Genomic DNA, 19,303 nt, shown 5'->3' on the forward strand with positions numbered 1-19,303 from the left:
GATGGGACTTTGTCCAGATCTTTCGAGGATTTGTCAGCTCCTCACACAATCCAGCCTGGTTAAACCCAGGATTGATCGTAGGCAGGCCAACCTAAATGTTTCTAACCGGCGAAGATGTTCCATTAGGGGGGTCCACGTTTTGCAAGCATAGAGAAGGGAGGGAATGACTGTGGCTGAGAAGACCTGAAGCTTCGTGCGGAGCGACAGACCAGGTAGCTTCCACACAGCGTTACGCACCCAATGAAAAGATATTGCCGCTTGACTGATTCGGAGTGAGACCTCTGCTGTTAAACTGGAGCCGTTCGTGAGCACACTGCCAAGTGTTATATATATTGGGTCTAGAAAATTGAATGAAAATATAAAAAAAATGAAATTTGTAGAATATGCGTAATTGTGCGAAAATATGTAAATGGATGAAATTATGCATAAATTATGCTAATTAGGGAGGTGTAATCGTAATACGTTATTGAATTGCATGCGATTATGCTAATGCGAGCCATTATGATAATTAGGCCCTGCCTCGCTGACGAGGGTAGTATTATCAATCGGGATCGTACAATTAATTGTATGAAGTTATGCAGGTGTACTGTAAGTATGCTAGATTAAGCTCGGCTTCGTTGTCTAAGTTCGTATTATCAATCAGTATAATACAATTATTCTCGCTTTAACATTTACTGATTATGTCTTAGTGTTTTCATATCAGGTCTCCACAAATTCAAATCTCACCGCAGGATACAGTTCTTATAATTAATATTATTACGCATGAACTTAGGAAGGCACCACTCAGACACTTCTGTGTTAAGCAATTTTAATTTCTAAACAAAAACATAACACTCTAACATGCGAACTCTTATGCTTGGAATTGTCAACACAGTACTCCTGGAGATATTCTCCTCATCGATCCATACATTTAACGCTCAATGATCACGTTGTTAAACTGGGTAACAGAATCATTGATTAAATCCTTAGAGTAACGCGAGCATATATGGTGATAGGAAAAAGTCCTTAAAAATTCATGCAACGATATTCATGCGAAGGACAATAAAGAAACATGTCCCGAAGGCAAGAGTAGTTATTAAAATTAATTCGTTGTTAAGATAATGCCATTAAAAAGGAAAAAAACGAACGACTAAAATACTTCTAAATGGCCATATCCACGTAACTCAATGGGCAGCAATGTTCTTCACGATCAGTTGATATTTAACGCACCACCTTGGAATGGCAACCCTTTTTAAAACACGAAGATAACTTTTTGGAACAATCTTATTTGTCCCGATATGCGTGTTGTGTGTCTTCTATGCCACTTGTTCAATTCTTTGCGTACGGCAGACGCCGGGCGATGCGTCGTGAGGGTGTGAGTGTGGGGGAGGGTCATACAAACGGCTTCGTTCTCTCTCTTGCTCGGGGGCGGCCACAGTTTCGGTCCACAGCTGGGTGGAAGAGTCGGCACGACGCTCGCCGTCGGTGCGCGTTGATCCCGTCGTCAGATAGCACCCGCAGCCTGTCCGCTGGCAGCTGGCACCCTGGCTTGGTGACGCTGGTGGGAGTGTGGGTCGAACCCACGGCGCTCTCGCCGGCGCTCTCCTCTTCCTCACGGGCGGCTGGTCAGGCTCTTTCCCCTGCTGGATGAGCCGAGTCGGCACAACGCTTGTCCGCTGGCAGCTGGCACCCTTGATTGGTGGCGCTGGTGGCGCTGCTGCGCGCTCCCTCCGGCTCCGTGCTCTTTGGCGATGCTCGATTGCGCGTGCAGCTCGTTCGCTGGTGGCAGACACCCTTGCTCGGTGGAGCTGGTTCTCTGTGATGCTGGCTTGGTCGATGCTTGGCGCTTTCCGCCCTTTCTCCAGGTTGAGTGCTTGTCGTCGCTCGGCACTCTTTCTCTCTCATTTCTCTTGCTCTCTCCTTGATCGTGCAGCTGCCAGCTTCACACGGACACCCGCCCTTACTTCAGGGCTGCGCTTTGTCGTTGCTGCTCAACTTTCGTGTTCTTCACTCTTCTTACAGGAGGGCTCTTGCTGTGAGCTGCTCGTCGCTGGCCGGATCACTCACTCTCAAAACTTGAAAATTGTATTTTCACACCTCTTACACAACTCTGATAGCTTAGTACAATACAGCTCATCGCAATCCTCGATTCTGCAAGCGACTCATAACATCAGAATGAATGTAGAATAAAACTTTCAGCGATACTCTGTCGATTCATGCCGAACTCAGCTCTTAAGAACACATCGTCCCTTCTCTCTGTGAGACACGACACCCATGGTTGCTCTCGAGGCCATGCCCCGGAGCCAGCCTGCCCCTTAGCAAGACTGCCCCTTTGCAAGACTCTGTCGTTCGCAGCACTCCTCCTTGCAGAGCTGTCCCTAGCCGAGCTTAAATGTGAAATTATCTCTCCTCTCTCTTCCCATGGCAACAGCGGCCTGGCTGCCCCCCCCCCCTTTGACCTTTGACTGACTGTTTTACCATCACATTTTGTTTGTTTGCATTCCCAACCCCTCTCTTCGTGGTCTCTCCTATTAGGGAGGAGAGGCACCTTTCATACGTATTTATGGCTACCATGTGTTTGTGTCAAATTGTTGGAAGACAAAGGCGGCCGGGGAGGCTCTGATTTCATGGAATACATATTATGTGGTCTTGTGTGTTTGACCTATTTTCTTGTATCTCTTTTGAGTTACCCTAGGTCTAATCTCTCGTGATTATTATTTGGTTTATGTTTGACCAAGATTTGTAATGTCAATAGATGTTACCTCCGGTATTTCAAGGGTTTTATTATTTTTTGCTCCCTGTCTGCATCCAGGGATCCGTGTTTTTTTCATTCTCGAGGTCAGAGATATAGCTTAGTTTGGACTTAAGTTTTCGTGATTGCAGGAACTCATGTACTTTGGTTCTCTTGGTAAAGTCACGTAGATAGAAAGATACAATAAGAAATAATATAAGGAATACTGCAGTCTATAATGTCGACTTATTCTTATAGCCAAGCTTCAACTTTTTCCATACAAAAAAAATATCAGTTATAATGTCCGTTTGCCCTGTGCTCTGTGTCCGTGCCTGTGATTCTGGATATTTGTTTGTGAACTGTCCAAAGCGCCAAGCAGGTCATGCCATGTGGTCCTTTGGCAATCTGGAGATTTTGCAGATCGTCGTTAGCCTCCCTTTGCCCCGGAGTTTATTATTTAATAGCCTTTTACGACCTCCAGATGCTTGGTGCTTGTGGGAGGTAGCGGGTTTGAGGGTGTTTTATTTAAAAAATGGCAGAACTATTTTCAATATAAATTTTTGAAAAAAGGCCTATATATATACACAACACCAGGTATGGGGAACTCTCCACTCTCTCCACAACTGCCCCATCACCGATTGGGAGTTGTGGGGGTGGAGTGCCCGATGGTACCCACTCACCCACCCACCTACTCACTCACTCACCCACCCACCACGCCCGACCGCCTTTGTCTCCCCAGTGGCGGTGTTTACACACCGCACCAGGTACTTATTTGAGGCTGAGTAGACCCAGGGAAGGCCCAGGACCGGTTTAGATAATCGTCACTGGTGTTGGCCGCGAATGGGAATTGAACTCGGGTCGCCGGGTTCATAGCGCATTGTAGCGCTAACAGCTACACCACTGCTACACTACCACCACCACCTCTACCACCACCACCACTTCTACCACAACCACCGCCGCCACCACCACCACTTCCACCGCCGATAACACGAAATGTGATCTCAATCTTCCATCAACCTCCTCGTACCCTCACCTTCTCACTTCGTGGCTGGTCCTGCAGCAAACTCGGAACGTTTCGTCGGGACAAATAGAAGCCGCGTAAAGCCCACTGAACTATTTAGCTCTATTTGAGAAGTGATCTGGCCACAAATGATAGCTCAACGAAGTGGCTTATCAAGCAGAAATTTCTAACAGCAGGAATTAATATTCTTTGGTTATTTCGGTAAAGTCACGTAGATAGAAAAAGAATAATAAAAATAAAGTGAATAAATATACTCTGAACGCACGTTCAAAATGTGGAGGGCAACACCAGAAGACCCAAAAAATAATCCTAGTGACCACAGGGGTGGGGGGGGAGACATGCAAAATGCAAATATACAGCGAGCTTTAGGGTCGGGATAGAACCTACGACCTCCTGCATACCAGGCGAGGTGGTTAACATCTTGCCTCCTCTCTCTTCTATGCAGTTTCTTGTCCTTTGTTCAGGAGTTTTGAATCTGCAGGAGTAGGGTGGGGAGAGAATGAAGAGGAGGCGATTAGGGGGCGGCATGAAGCCATTGAACACACGCAGTAGACTCTCGACTATCCATGCTAATGATGGGGAGGATGGCTGCGGGAAGTTTTAAATCGCGAATAATAAAAAAACAAGCATTTTCCGCTGATCTCTAGAACGATCGAATGATTGATTATGCGCGTGCTCAGTGATAACACTTTCCTGATCCTGCTCAGCAGAAGACTCGGCCCACACTTGTTCTCTCTTTATGTCAATGACTTGGGCACTGACCTGGATCATTCCAGGGTAAATCTTTTTGCAGATGACCACGATACTGATTACTGCTGACCGCTCTCCGGATGAGGTGATTGCTAAGCTCCAGGGTGATTTCAACAAACTACAACATCAGCTAGTTGCTCTTAACTAGTTCTGAATACCTCCAAAACCAAGGTGCTATGCTTCTCACCAGGACTAAAGCAGGAAGTTAATTTCCCCCCCGTTACGTTCCTTAAATAATTATCAAATAGAGCAAGTCAAGATCTATAAGTATCTTGGGGTCATCCTGGATTCAAAACTGAAATTTGAAGATAACATTGATTATATTGGTAAAAAGATAAAAATGAAAATAGGTTTTGTGTATCGACACAAGCACTGCTTCCCCCCTATGTTCCGTTTGGAATTGATAAAAGCTACCATACTGCCTCTACTTGATTACTGTGACATCATATACAAATCAGCCCCAAGCACTGTACTGAAGAAGCTTGACTCAATTTATCACTCGGCCTTAAGATTTGCATTGAATAGCCCATATAGGACTCACCACTGTGATCTCTACATTGGGTTGAACTTAATGTTCGACGGTTTGTGCACCAGATCTTATTTATTCACAATGTACTTACAAAAATCCACAAATTACCTGCTGGATCTCCTCTCTGTTTCGAAGAGCAAATGTGACCTAAGGTCTTTGCTCATTTACCAGCTTCACATTCCCTATTGCCGTACAAATACTGGAGGAAGGGCCTTTGCTATTGATGCCCCTAGGGTCTGGAATGCTATTGCCAATAAACTGCAACTTGAATCACTACCTATGAGATCTTCACTCAAAACTGCTCTAGAGGAGTTGTACACCCCTAGCTGCACTGCTATTCAGTGGCCTCAAATCAAATGTTTTCGTTCCAGATGACCGCTGCAACGTATGATCTTGTGTTTTGATTTAGTGTGCTGATCTTAAAAGGTGCATTTGAAAAATTTGGATACTCCTACTGATGCTCCTGCTGTTGTGGAGTGACTCATGCAGCCAGCTATGGCTACAGGGTTTGGTGGTACATGTTGTTTATGTCGTTTATTGTGAAATTTCGGTCACAGTCCCTATGATCACTGTTACATTGCTTATGGCTTTATTTTTTGTGATTTCGAAAACGTTTTTTGGTTTGGCCATGTTTGTTTATTGTAGTACGGAGTTAGACTGATGGCTTTAATCTAAGTTGTCTTGTGGTTGTTGTTGTTGTTGTTTGACTTGCATTCCACTTGGATTTTTGCACAGCATTGGTGTACGGTGCTTTTTTCTGGAAGACTTTGCAGTTTTTTCCTGGATTTTTCTGTTTTCACATAGTCACTTTAAGATGTTTTCTTGTTCATGTTTTTTGTTTGTTGTGGTTGCACTCGATTCAAGAGCCGAATGCCTCACAGGGCTATACCAAATAAATGAAACTGAAAACACTGAGTGGGTGAAATTAGGGGTGGGCGGGGTCAGGAGGGGTGTTCAGGGTCAGTAGGGGTGGGCGGGGTCAGGAGGGGTGTTCAGGGTCAGTAGGGGTGGGCGGGGTCAATAGGGGTGGGCAGGGTCAGTAGGGGTGGGCGGGGTCAGTAGGGGTGGGCGGGGTCAGTAGGGGTGGGGTCAGTAGGGGTGGGCGGGGTCAGTAGGGGTGGGCGGGGTCAGAAGGGGTGTTCAGGGTCAGTAGGGGTGGGCGGGGTCAGTAGGGGTGGGCAGGGTCAGTAGGGGTGGGCAGGGTCAGTAGAAGTGGGCGGGGTCAGTAGGGGTGGGCAGGGTCAGTAGGGGTGGGCGGGGTCAGTAGGGGTGGGCGGGGTCAGGAGGGGTGGGCGGGGTCAATAGGGGTGGGCGGGGTCAGTGGGGGTGGGCAGGATCAGTAGGGGTGGGCGGGGTCAGGATGGGAGGGCGTAGGAGTAGCGGAGAGGTCAGATTTCACTACCAACCTTCATCAACCAATTCCGTGGCAGTGGGATCCTGCGCATCGAAGTCCTGCACATCGACAGTGCAGCTGCCCTGGCCGACAGTGGAGCTGCCCTGGCCGCCAGTGGAGCTGCCCTGGCCGACAGTGGAGCTGCCCTGGCCAACAGTGGAGCTGCCCTGGCCGACAGTGGAGCTGCCCTGGCCGACAGTGGAGCTGCCCTGGCCGACAGTGGAGCTGCCCTGGCCGACAGTGGAGCTGCCCTGGCCGACAGTGGAGCTGCCCTGGCCGACAGTGGAGCCTCCCCGGCAGTTCCGTAGTTTTGCAGCTGTGAATTCATCAGCATCAACATCTCTGTATTTGTGTGTGTCTCTCTCTGTCTCTCACAGTTCTCCGAACGGTGCTGCAAGGATGAGTAGTGGTCGCGGGTTTCTGAGGATATGGAACCTGCGTCAGTAACTCACGATAGCAACTCAACCTGTAATTCCAGCAAAAAGTGTAACTTGCAGCGCCACACACCTATTGCCATCTTTAAGGGAAAGAATGGTGATTAGATCTGCGACCTGCAGGAACAGGTTTGCAGGCTTCCTGAGCATTTTGGTGAGATCTTTGGGGAGATGTGTGAAGGAATGTATGTATGTATGTATAAGTTCTTTGGAACTGTACGTAGCCAACCGTGATAATCAAAAGGTGCGTAGCTCTGTGTAGAAGCTACCTGGTCTATCGTTCAATATGAAGCTCTGGGCCTTCTGGCTTACAAAACGTAAGGGATGCTTACGTTTTGTAAGCATCCCTTGTCGATGCTTACAAAACGTGAACCCCTCTCAAACAACATTTGCGTTGATTTTAAACATTCAGGATGGCCTGCCTACGAACCATCATGGGTTTAACCAGGCTAGATTACAGTGTGAGGAGATCGCAGATCCTTGAAAGATCTAGCTACAGTCCCATCATCAGTGAGTTCCTCCGGCAGGTGAGGAGGCTGCGTTGTCTGGGTCATGTAGCCCGCATGCCCAAGCAGCTTCGAATTGGCCAGATAGAGAGGGCTAAATGGGCACGGCATGGGCTCAAGAAGAGATGGACTGATGTGGTAGAGTTGGACATATAGCTGAGTGGAGTTGCCGAAAACTGGTACCAGCAGTGTCAAGATCAGCCTTTGTGGAGGAGGCTCGGGAAGGATGCTACTGGGCAGTCGGAGGCAGTCACCCTCCAACAACAACGGAGGACAGAGGAGCGATTCTCACAACAATGAGCAGAGCACCGTGCCGCTAAAATGTAGCAAGTTGGCACAGTAGGGGGCACAGGTGCTGCATCGGCCATTCATCTCAGTCGGTCAACCCATGGCACCTGGGTCTATACCGTGACCTGTTAGCGAACTTTCGACACTTCATGTGGCCTCAAGGTGCACCCAGGTATTGATGTATGTATTTTTTACTTATTTCGCACCATACATAGCCAACCATGCTGTTTTCTTCGTGATAACTTTTGTTGTTCTTGTGCGTTGATGCCATTAGTTTATTTATTTATTATAGTTTTACTTGGTAGCAAGGTTTTCATTTGCTTGGTAGCGGCTGCATATAGGATTTGGTGCTTTTATATATTTAATGTACAGCGTTATGGGATGCTATTGGTATGAATGACGCTATATGAAATGAAAGTATTATTTTGAATTGGATGTGCAGGATAAGGACAAGGAGATGGGCTGATGTGCGAGTGGGTGAGTGACTTGAGTGTGTCAGTGAGCATGTAATTGATCATCTGAGTGATCGTCTAAACCTGTGAACTGATCCTTGTTGATTTCCTTATTTCCGCGCTGCTGGAAGACTTTTCGCGGCCACTCTGAGACCAGCGCAACCACAGCCAAATTAGCGTTGAAACTCCCTCTCTGCGTGCGAGAGGGATTCGTCCAGCAGTGGATAAAGCCACCCATGTAACTTACTGCAAGCAGATATACAGGTGGCACTAATACACAGCATTAGCTGATGCGCAGCCTAGGGCAGGCTCCAGTGTACTTGCGCATTTGTCTGCTGCTAGTAAGGGGGCGATGATTGCTGTCGTGTGGCCCAGCCTTAGAGGCACTGTAATACGATAAAAGGGGAAATGAGGGGGGGGGGTCGTGCCACTTGACCATGACGTGACCGGCTCGTTCAAGGAAAGATTTGTTTGTATTGGTTACATGTTTTGATTCTGCTCATTTATTTGCCCGCGGAATTAAAAAAATGAAAATGTATTATTTAATTTTTGTATAGCTACCATCACTAAGTAGGTCCTGAATTGTGTTATTGTTGGTGGTTTTGTCCATGATGACTGTGGCATTGCCCTTGTTGGCTGAGAGGATGACGATGTCATCTCTCTTTTTTAATTGAGAAAGCTCAAAGCGCTCATCCTTACTGCTGCTGCTGATAGGTGTCTTAGCGTTTTTGAGGATTGCAGTGATTTATGATCTTGCCACGTCTGCAGCAATGTGTCCCAAACCATTAAGGGCTACGTCGACCTGGGCAATGATATCATACACTGGGTTGTGTTTAGGTTGTGACTGCGAAATTCAACCCTTTAGCTAGAACCGATTTTAGGCTCTCGGAAAGATTCCTTCTTGAAGCCATCCATATATACATACATAGACACAATTTCAATCGAGAAGATGGGTACAAACTCAGCAATGACTGGAAGGACGTTATTAACCAGTTTAGGTCATAACTAGCTGTGTTGTTCCCTTCCTACCTACCTATGTTAGCAGTTATTTGCGACACTCTGAGTTACATACACGCCAAATGTCTCACTAGCACAGCCACCATTGCGGTGGTTCGCTTACATTGACATGCTAATCTCTCACAGCAGTGTCGTCGTGGAGGACATTATCAACCAGTTTAACTCATAACTGGCTGTAATGTAAACATTTTAGACCTGGCAGCCCTTTAATTGGTGGAAGCCCACCACCAGTGCCGTTGTGGCCCTTTACGAGTATCATCACACCTCTGGCAGCAATCTCCACCGTCAACAGCGTTAGTGTGTAAAGCGAGGTGCAATGATTACTTTGCTAGCCCTTTAATTGGTGGAAACCGACCACCAGCGCCATCGTTGCACTCTACGAGTGCCATCACGTACGTCAACATTAGCTGCCCCGCCCATGCTGCTGACACTTGGGCTACACCTATTTCAAACCTTTATAAACAGTTTGCCTTTAGAGGCTAACCCACTTTTCCTGATGACGACCGCTTGTGTTGCGATGGAAACGTCGTAGTTTTTTGTTATTTTCTTTGAACATATCTACGTGACTTTACCGAAAAGACCCAAAGAATATACTTTTTTTTGTTATAGCTAATCAACATAGCGGTATCATCTAGTGTTATAACAGTCTCGTCTAGTGTTAGAATAGACTGACAATTAATGCATAAATTAGCTCCATTAACCGCGGTTTTTAAGTAAAAATAAAAGCGGATGCTTTGGATCGGCGAAGGCACACCAATTTCTAAGTGTCCGCTGTTATGTCATGTCCGCTTCTATCCCATTACAGCGCACCCCAGTGGCAGCCTTCCAAGTACGATCCGTGTGATGTCACGGAGAGTGGGAGAGTGGGAGGGCGGAGTGGTGGCCATACCGATATCCTTCCTCTTCACGACGAGTACGATAGCCACGATAATCGCCAATCCGCCAAAGGCCCCTCCAATCACCACCTCAGTAATTCCTTTAGAGAAGTGGTTGAGGGTATGAGGAGGTGGAGGTTGAGGACGTGGATGAGGGTATAAGGAGGTGGAGGGAGGAGGACATGGAGGGAGGAGGAGGTAAGGGAGGAGGAGGTGTAGGGAGGAAGTGGGGGAAGGGAGAGAGGGGGAACACAACATTATTTGTTCTAAACTTTAATTGGTCGTTTTTTTACTGATTGCTATCTGCTTCATCACTCTTCTTGATTTGTTTTGCAATTCTGGTGACAACCCAGGTCCCTCATATCCTGATCTCTCTTTATTCCTCACCTGATGACGCGAAATAAACCACTCACCCACCCACTCACCAGGCAATTCGGGGTGTTCGCTTATGCAGGTCGCCAACCTCTCTGCACAGCCACTGAGCCTGGGGATGCTCTCGCACTCTGGAACCACAGATACAGACACAGTTCACACGGTTATCTGCATGCCCTGAGGAAGGGCCATTGCCTGAAATGTCGCAGATTACATTTTAGAAGCAGCAAACACCACTCATCCTTGCAGTGCCGCACGGCTCTCCAAACTTCTGAGCGAAGCATGCCGTTAGCCTCGACATTCTCCGAGGCTAACGATGCTGTAGACGGTGGGAGTGGGCCTGTCGCTTTCTCTCAGTTAGCCAGAAAACCTCTTTGGTCAGCCAGGATCTCTGGGGAGGTTTGGAGCGCGTACCCAATGCGGCACAGTCCTGAACCTCGCCCATTTCCTCTCGGCATCAGCAGTCACGAGGGATACGATGCCAACCCCAGCTGCAAGCGATGTTGATTTTCGTGCAACTTTCATCAGCAGTAAGCCGCTACCAGGCCACTGGGGGTTTTAATGGAGTCATAGGTGGACACCCATCACCACAGTGTCAAGTGTGAGTGTGCAAAGCGAGGTGCAATGATTACTTGGCAGCCCTTTAATCTGTGGAAACCGACCACCAGCGCCATCGTTGCACTCTACGAGTGCCATCACGTACGTCAACATTAGCTGCCCTGCCCATGCTGCTGACACTTGGGCTACGCCCATTTCAAACCTTTATAAATAGTTTGCCTTTAGAGGATAACCCCCTTTTCCTGAAGAGGGGGGTCCTCCAGAAATGAGGTTTGGCCAGGAGATGTCATTGACGTCTGTCCCCCCGGGACCTCCAGGCAAATGCTTGGTTTTGATCTTTTCTCAGTGGTTATTGATGAAGGTGCTTAAGGTGCAGTAGTTACCACCCAATTGCACTCACTAATCTTCAAACACACAACAAAAATGAAGGCAAAAATCCCCCGTATAGCCTTGAACAGACTGTTGGGGCAAGTGCTGTTCGCGAGTAGCACCTATGAAAGGCCGGCACAGCACACAAAGCGGTGGGTGGCCAACACCACGCCCGGCCGCCTTTGTCTCCCCAGAGACGATGTTTACCCACTGCACCAGGTACTCATTTGAGACTGAGTCGACCTAGGGGAGGCCCAGGACCGGATCAGACCATCGTCACAGGTGTCGACTGTGAGCGTAAATCGAAAGCAGGTCGCTGGGTTTTACCACCGTACTACCGCTCCACACTACAAAGACAGACGTGCACATGGCAACCTGACTACACCAGCCCCCTATTCACTCACACACAGACACAGATATAGCGCGAGTCTCACCGTGAGCGTAGTTGATGGCCACATAGGCGCAATGCGCCAGATCAAACCTCCGCACAGAGGCTGCGGGAGAGAGAGGGAGGGAGACAGGAAGAGTGATAGGAAGCGACAGAATTGAGTGACTCAGTGGGTGAGCGAGTGAGTGAGTGGGTGAGTGAGTGGGTGGGGGAGTGAGAGAGTGTATAGATGAGTAGGCGAGTGGGTGAGTGAGGAGTGGGTGAGTGAGGAGTGGGTGAGTGGCTTAGAAGGTGAGTAGGTGGGTAAATGGGCGTGTAGGTGTATGGGTGACTGAGTGGGTGAGTCAGAGATTGCGTGGTGGGGGACATCTCTACCTGGGTTGATGGCCATATCGTGGTGGTGGTCGTAGAGGCACCGAGTCACGTTCTGGAAGCAAGTGTTGTACGCGCAGTCTGCCATGAGGAGGTGACACAGGGGGCACAGTGTAACAGAGCCTCTAACAGGCTGTTGGGGGCATGAGCCACAGTTCTCAACCTCACTCATTTCCCCTCGGCATCAGGAGGAGGGGGGACGATGCCAACCCCAGCTATAAGCGGTGATTAAATTCATGCTTGTCACTATCCTCAGCTAGCTGAGACCAGGCCACTGCCGGTTTTAATGGAGTCCTCGGGGGATGCCCACCACCAGTGCAAAAATGGCAGGCGCATCTTACAGATGACACACTGATGGTGAGTGGGCAAATTAGCTCCACGGTAACGCCTGGTATCAAGGACATGGGCCCGCATCATCTGCTGTGGTTCAGCAGATGGTCTCCCTTGGACTGGGCGTACTTCCCTGGTGTGTGGATGTGGCTTTCGTGGAACAGCTTGTTTGGGATCGCAAGGCTGCATGGAAGTCGAGTCGCCTCCTACCGTTGTTATTGAGCTGATTTGGCTCATGCCTTCCAATGACTCCGGCCCAGTTGACTGGGTCATTACCCACTTGGGCAATAAAGTCACCCAATAGGATGCCTCTATCCCGAGGGGCCAATTTAGCTAGCACCTGTGACAGGGGGTCATGGAAGGCATCTCACTAATCGGCCTTGCCTGCATCCCTCCACTGTTTATTTCCAGTGGGGGCCTTAGCTACCACCACCACCATTCCTCATCTCCCATTGATGGGGAGGCGAGCCCACAGTAGCCTGGGACTGACAGCTTCCCACACCTCAACTTCATGACCCCAAACCCCCTTAATGATTATTTTGTTCAAAAGCAGAGCCACTCCCTGTTGTTTGGCAGTTCCCTGCCCCGAGTAGAGGACTGTCTACCCCATATGGTGACTGGAGCTGAAATGGTCCACCGGACCTCCTGTATTCCATCGAGGTCTGGTCCATTTCCCGTCAGAGGAATGGCAGCCGCCCCTCCACAGTGAACATTCAGGCATTCCAGGAGACGTCATAGATGGCTGTCCTCACCCCGGAGACTCTGAAACGAGTTTAGTTTTAACTTTTATCTGTGGCGTGCCGTGCCGGCCTTCGTAGGTGGTCACTAACAGCACTTTCCCCAACAGTCTGTTAAGACTATGCGGGAGGTTTTTTTTATTGAGTTGAGCGAGTGAGCGTTGTTATTTGTGGGTAGACTTGCCAATGGCTTCTGGTGTCGCGGTCTTCCTCAGCTCGTCCGTGGCTGGAAACAAACAGCAGCAAAGGAGAAAAGGTGGAGACCACTGATGTGAACTCATGGAGATTAGTCCACACTTTTTGCTGGAATAATAATTTGAATTTGTAAGGCGCATTTCATCCCTAAGATCCCAATGCGCCATGCACAGATATTAGGGAATAAACCAGTATCAAGGGAAAACGGCCAGAACTAGGAGGGTAAAGGCCAATTTACAGAGGTGAGTCGGCAAGACAGATCAGTTTAACCGAGAGGGCTTACGCGACCCAATTTTATCCATAATACTCCTCAATTTAAGTCCGAAACAGGAAGACTTCTTCACAATTCTGGCTCATCACCTTATGAAGCTGCTTGTTGTTGTTGTCACCAGCAAAACGTCACAGTGATGCGAATCGTAAATATTGTTATGGGTTTACTCTTCAACACACAACTGGTTGGTGCTGAAGTAGTCATTAATTGGAACGTTTTCTTTACGTAACTAAACCACTCATTGACTGGCTGTGTCAGGTGGTGGCGGGTTCACTGGGGCTCACTCAGGGCGCCATGGTGGCGGGAAGATGTTAACCACCTCGCCTGGTATACAGGAGGTCGTGGGTTCGATCCCGATCCTGACAATGCCTGCGTGGATTTTTCTACGGGTCCCCTGGTTTTTCCCTCCACATTTTGAAACACGCGTTTAGAGTATTTGGCTGCTATACATTTCCACATGCTAAGCCACTTCTCAAAAAAGGCTACATAGTTCAGTGGGCCTTAGCTGGTAAAATAAAAAAAAATAGTTTATAGTCGTTTAGTTTAGTTTGGACTCTCAGGGGAGCTCGTTTGGATCAGTTCCTGCAGCTGTCGTGGGGCCGACATCCTTTGAGCGCCTTGTAGGTCATGAGCAGGAGCTGATGATAGTTCACTCGAAACCTGAGACTGCTAGCCAGTGCAGAGACGAGAGGGCAGGTGTGAGATGTGCTCGCTGAACGGCACACGCACGAGTACTTAATGAGATGCGTTATTAAACGAGCTGGAGTCACTTGGCACCTGACTCGGAACCCCAAATGGGAATAGCCTTGCTGTAATTGAGTCGAGAGAGTGCAGAAGCATGGAGTCGGCCTCTCTCTAGATCAGTGGTTCTTAACCTGGGGTGCACGCACCCCCTGGGGGTGCAAGATTCCCTTTCTGTGAGTGCGATACATGGCCAGATTATTTTAGAAGGTAAATAATCGAAAAACAAATTAAGCAAGGGCAAGTGAGTACAACGATTTTGTTTCATCAAACCAATGTATTTATTAACGTTGGCATTGGAAAGAGGAGAGGGGTGAAGGGAGCAGGCAGTTGGAATCTCACCATAAGCGCCAATTCTGCGCTTCCATTCGTTCTTGAAACAGTAAACCTTCTCCTCCAGATATCCGTCCCTCTTGCATACTGTTCAACAACGACATCATCATCAGCAGTAGCAACATCGTCATCAGCATCATCATCAACAGCATTGGCTTTGTCATTAAATTGTCAAGATGGAGACTGTCCAACAACAAAAGACGGACACTGCCCTACTACACAAGATGGACACTGTCCTAATACACAATATGGACACTGTCCTACTAAACAAGATGGACACTGTCCTACTACACAAGATGGACACTGCCCTATTAAACAAGACGGACACTGTTCTACTACACAAGACGGACACTGCCCTACTACACAAGATGGACACTGTCCTATTACACAAGATGGACACTGTCCTACTACACAAGATGGACACTGTCCAACTACACAAGATGGACACTACCCTACTACACAAGATGGACACTGTCTTACTACACAAGATGGACATTGCCCTACTACACAAGACGGACACTGTTCAACTACACAAGACGGACACTGTCCTAATACACAATATGGACACTGTCCTACTAAACAAGATGGACACTGTCCTACTACACAAGATGGACACTGCCCTATTAAACAAGACGGACACTGTTCTACTACACAAGACGGACACTGCCCTACTACACAAGATGGACACTGTCCTATTACACAAGATCGACACTGTCCTACTACACAAGATGGACACTGTCCAACTACACAAGATGGACACTACCCTACTACACAAGATGGACATTGCCCTACTACACAAGATGGACACTGTCCTACTACACAAGATAGACACTGTCTTATTACACAAGACGGACACTGCCCTACTACACAAGACGGACACTGTCCAACTACACAAGACGGACACTGTCCTATTACACAAGACGGACACTGCCCTACTACACAAGATGGACACTGTCCTACTACACAAGATGGACACTGTCCTACTACACAAGATGGACACTGTCCTACTACACAAGATGGACACTGCCCTACTACACAAGATGGACACTGTCCTACTACACAAGATGGAGACTGTCCTACTGCACAAGATGGACACTGTCCTACTACATAAGATGGACACTGCCCTACTACAAACGATGGACAATGCCCTACTACACAAGATGGACATTTCCCTACTACACAAGATGGACACTGTCCTACTACACAAGATGGAGACTGTCCTACTGCACAAGATGGACACTGTCCTACTACATAAGATGGACACTGTCCTATTACACAAGATGGACACTGCCCTACTACACAATATAGACACTTTCCTACTACACAAGATGGACACTGTCCTACTACACAAGACATTGACTGTCCTACTACACAAGACGGACACTGCCCTACTACACAAGACGGACACTGCCCTACTACACAAGATGGACACTGTCCTACTACACAAGATGGACACTGTCCTACTACACAAGATGGACACTGTCCTACTACACAAGATGGACACTGTCCTACTACACAAGATGGACACTGTCCTACTACACAAGATGGACACTGTCCTACTACACAAGACGGACACTGTCCTACTACACAAGATGGACACTGTCCTACTACACAAGATGGACAATGCCCTACTACACAAGATGGACACTGTCCTACTACACAAGATGGACACTGCCCTACTACACAAGATGGACATAGCCCTACTACACAAGATGGACACTGCCCTACTACACAAGATGGACACTGCCCTACTACACAAGATGGACATTGTCCTACTACACAAGATGGACACTGCCCTACTACACAAGATGGACACTGTCCTACTACACAAGATGGACACTGTCCTACTACACAAGATGGACACTGTCCTACTACACAAGATGGACACTGCCCTACTACACAAGATGGACACTGCCCTACTACACAAGATGGACACTGTCCTACTACACAAAATGGACACTGTCCTATTACACAAGATGGACACTGTCCTACTACACAAGATGGACACTGTCCAACTACACAAGATGGACACTACCCTACTACACAAGATGGACATTGCCCTACTACACATAATGGACACTGTCCTACTACACAAGATAGACACTGTCTTATTACACAAGACGGACACTGCCCTACTACACAAGACGGACACTGTCCAACTACACAAGACGGACACTGTCCTATTACACAAGACGGACACTGCCCTACTACACAAGATGGACACTGTCCTACTACACAAGATGGACACTGTCCTACTACACAAGATGGACACTGTCCTACTACACAAGATGGACACTGCCCTACTACACAAGATGGACACTGTCCTACTACACAAGATGGACATTGCCCTACTACACAAGATGGACATTGCCCTACTACACAAGATGGACACTGCCCTACTACAAACGATGGACAATGCCCTACTACACAAGATGGACATTTCCCTACTACACAAGATGGACACTGTCCTACTACACAAGATGGAGACTGTCCTACTGCACAAGATGGACACTGTCCTACTACATAAGATGGACACTGTCCTATTACACAAGATGGACACTGCCCTACTACACAATATGGACACTTTCCTACTACACAAGATGGACACTGTCCTACTACACAAGACATTGACTGTCCTACTACACAAGATGGACACTGCCCTACTACAAACGATGGACAATGCCCTACTACACAAGATGGACATTTCCCTACTACACAAGATGGACACTGTCCTACTACACAAGATGGAGACTGTCCTACTGCACAAGATGGACACTGTCCTACTACACAAGATGGACACTGTCCTACTACACAAGATGGACACTGTCCTACTACACAAGATGGACACTGTCCTACTACACAAGATGGACAATGCCCTACTACACAAGATGGACACTGTCCTACTACACAAGATGGACACTGTCCTACTACACAAGATGGACACTGTCCTACTACACAAGATGGACACTGTCCTACTACACAAGATGGACACTGTCCTACTACACAAGATGGACACTGTCCTACTACACAAGATGGACACTGTCCTACTACACAAGATGGACACTGTCCTACTACACAAGATGGACAATGCCCTACTACACAAGATGGACACTGTCCTACTACACAAGATGGACACTGCCCTACTACACAAGATGGACATAGCCCTACTACACAAGATGGACACTGCCCTACTACACAAGATGGACACTGCCCTACTACACAAGATGGACATTGTCCTACTACACAAGATGGACACTGCCCTACTACACAAGATGGACACTGTCCTACTACACAAGATGGACACTGTCCTACTACACAAGATGGACACTGTCCTACTACACAAGATGGACACTGCCCTACTACACAAGATGGACACTGCCCTACTACACAAGATGGACACTGTCCTACTACACAAGATGGACACTGTCCTACTACACAAGATGGACACTGCCCTATTACACAAGATGGACACTGTCCTACTACACAAGATGGACACTGTCCTACTACACAAGATGGACACCGTCCTACTAGACAAGATGGACACTGCCCTACTCCACAAGATGGACAATGTCCTACTATGCACGATGGACATTGTCCTACTACACAAGATGGACACTACCCTACTACACAAGACGGACACTGCCCTACTACACAAGATGGACACTGTCCTACTACACAAGATGGACACTGTCCAACTACACAAGATGGACACTGCCCTACTACACAAGATGGACATTGCCCTACTACACAAGATGGACACTGTCCTACTACACAAGATGGACACCGTCCTACTACACAAGATGGACACTGCCCTACTACACAAGATGGACACTGCCCTACTACACAAGATGGACACTATCCTACTACACAAGATGGACACTGTCCTATTAGACAAGATGGACACTGTCCTACTACACAAGATGGACACTGTCCTATTAGACAAGATGGACACTGCCCTACTACACAAGATGGACACTGTCCTACTACACAAGAGAGACACTGTCTTATTACACAAGATGGACACTGCCCTACTACACAAGATGGACACTGTCCTACTACACAAGATGGACACTGCCCTACTACACAAGATGAACACTGCCCTACTACACAAGATGGACACTGTCCTACTACACAAGATGGAGACTGCCCTACTACACAAGATGGACACTGTCCTATTACACAAGACGGACACTGCTCTACTACACAAGATGGACACTGTCCTACTAAACAAGACGGACACTGTCCTACTACACAAGATGGACACTGCCCTACTACACAAGATGGACATTGTCCTACTAAACAAGACGGACACTGTCCTACTACACAAGATGGACACTGTCCTACTACACAAGACGGACACTGTCCTACTACACAAGACGGACACTGTCCTACTACACAAGATGGACACTGCCCTACTACACAAGATGGACACTGCCCTACTACACAAGATGGATACTACAATACTACACAAGATTGCTGGTGCCTGCTCCTGTCGTCTCTTCACCTGTGAGTTGCTCCAGAGATGTGCGCAACTTCAGCAGGCAGCCCATCTCCACATCGTTGAATCTGTTGCCCTCACATTCTGCATCGGGGAATGGAAACACAAGGATGTTGTGGGTTCGATCCCGACACTGACATCTGTATATTTAGCGTTTGGATGCA

At 47.9% G+C, this 19,303-nt stretch overlaps 1 protein-coding gene across 2 annotated transcripts in view; it reads right to left on the bottom strand.

The window, feature by feature from the left end:
* Window positions 1-791: 791 nt before the first annotated feature.
* LOC116956903 (uncharacterized) overlaps window positions 792-19,303 on the bottom strand; it is a 36,950-nt gene continuing 18,438 nt past the window's right edge. For both annotated transcript variants that reach the window (XM_076054749.1, XM_076054748.1), the window contains exons 6-14: window positions 19,146-19,223; window positions 14,651-14,728; window positions 13,286-13,327; window positions 12,038-12,115; window positions 11,709-11,768; window positions 10,401-10,478; window positions 9,990-10,076; window positions 6,417-6,719; window positions 792-4,206 (exon numbers count right to left, since the gene is read on the bottom strand). In XM_076054749.1, the coding sequence (XP_075910864.1) occupies window positions 4,169-4,206; window positions 6,417-6,719; window positions 9,990-10,076; window positions 10,401-10,478; window positions 11,709-11,768; window positions 12,038-12,115; window positions 13,286-13,327; window positions 14,651-14,728; window positions 19,146-19,223 (842 nt within the window). In that variant the 3' untranslated portion in view covers window positions 792-4,168. The remainder of the gene's footprint in view (window positions 4,207-6,416; window positions 6,720-9,989; window positions 10,077-10,400; window positions 10,479-11,708; window positions 11,769-12,037; window positions 12,116-13,285; window positions 13,328-14,650; window positions 14,729-19,145; window positions 19,224-19,303) is intronic.

Source organism: Petromyzon marinus, chromosome 68 (genome assembly GCF_048934315.1).
Source record: "Petromyzon marinus isolate PM22_M1 ecotype Great Lakes invasive population chromosome 68, UKy_Petmar_22M1.pri1.0, whole genome shotgun sequence".
NCBI lineage: Eukaryota > Metazoa > Chordata > Hyperoartia > Petromyzontiformes > Petromyzontidae > Petromyzon > Petromyzon marinus.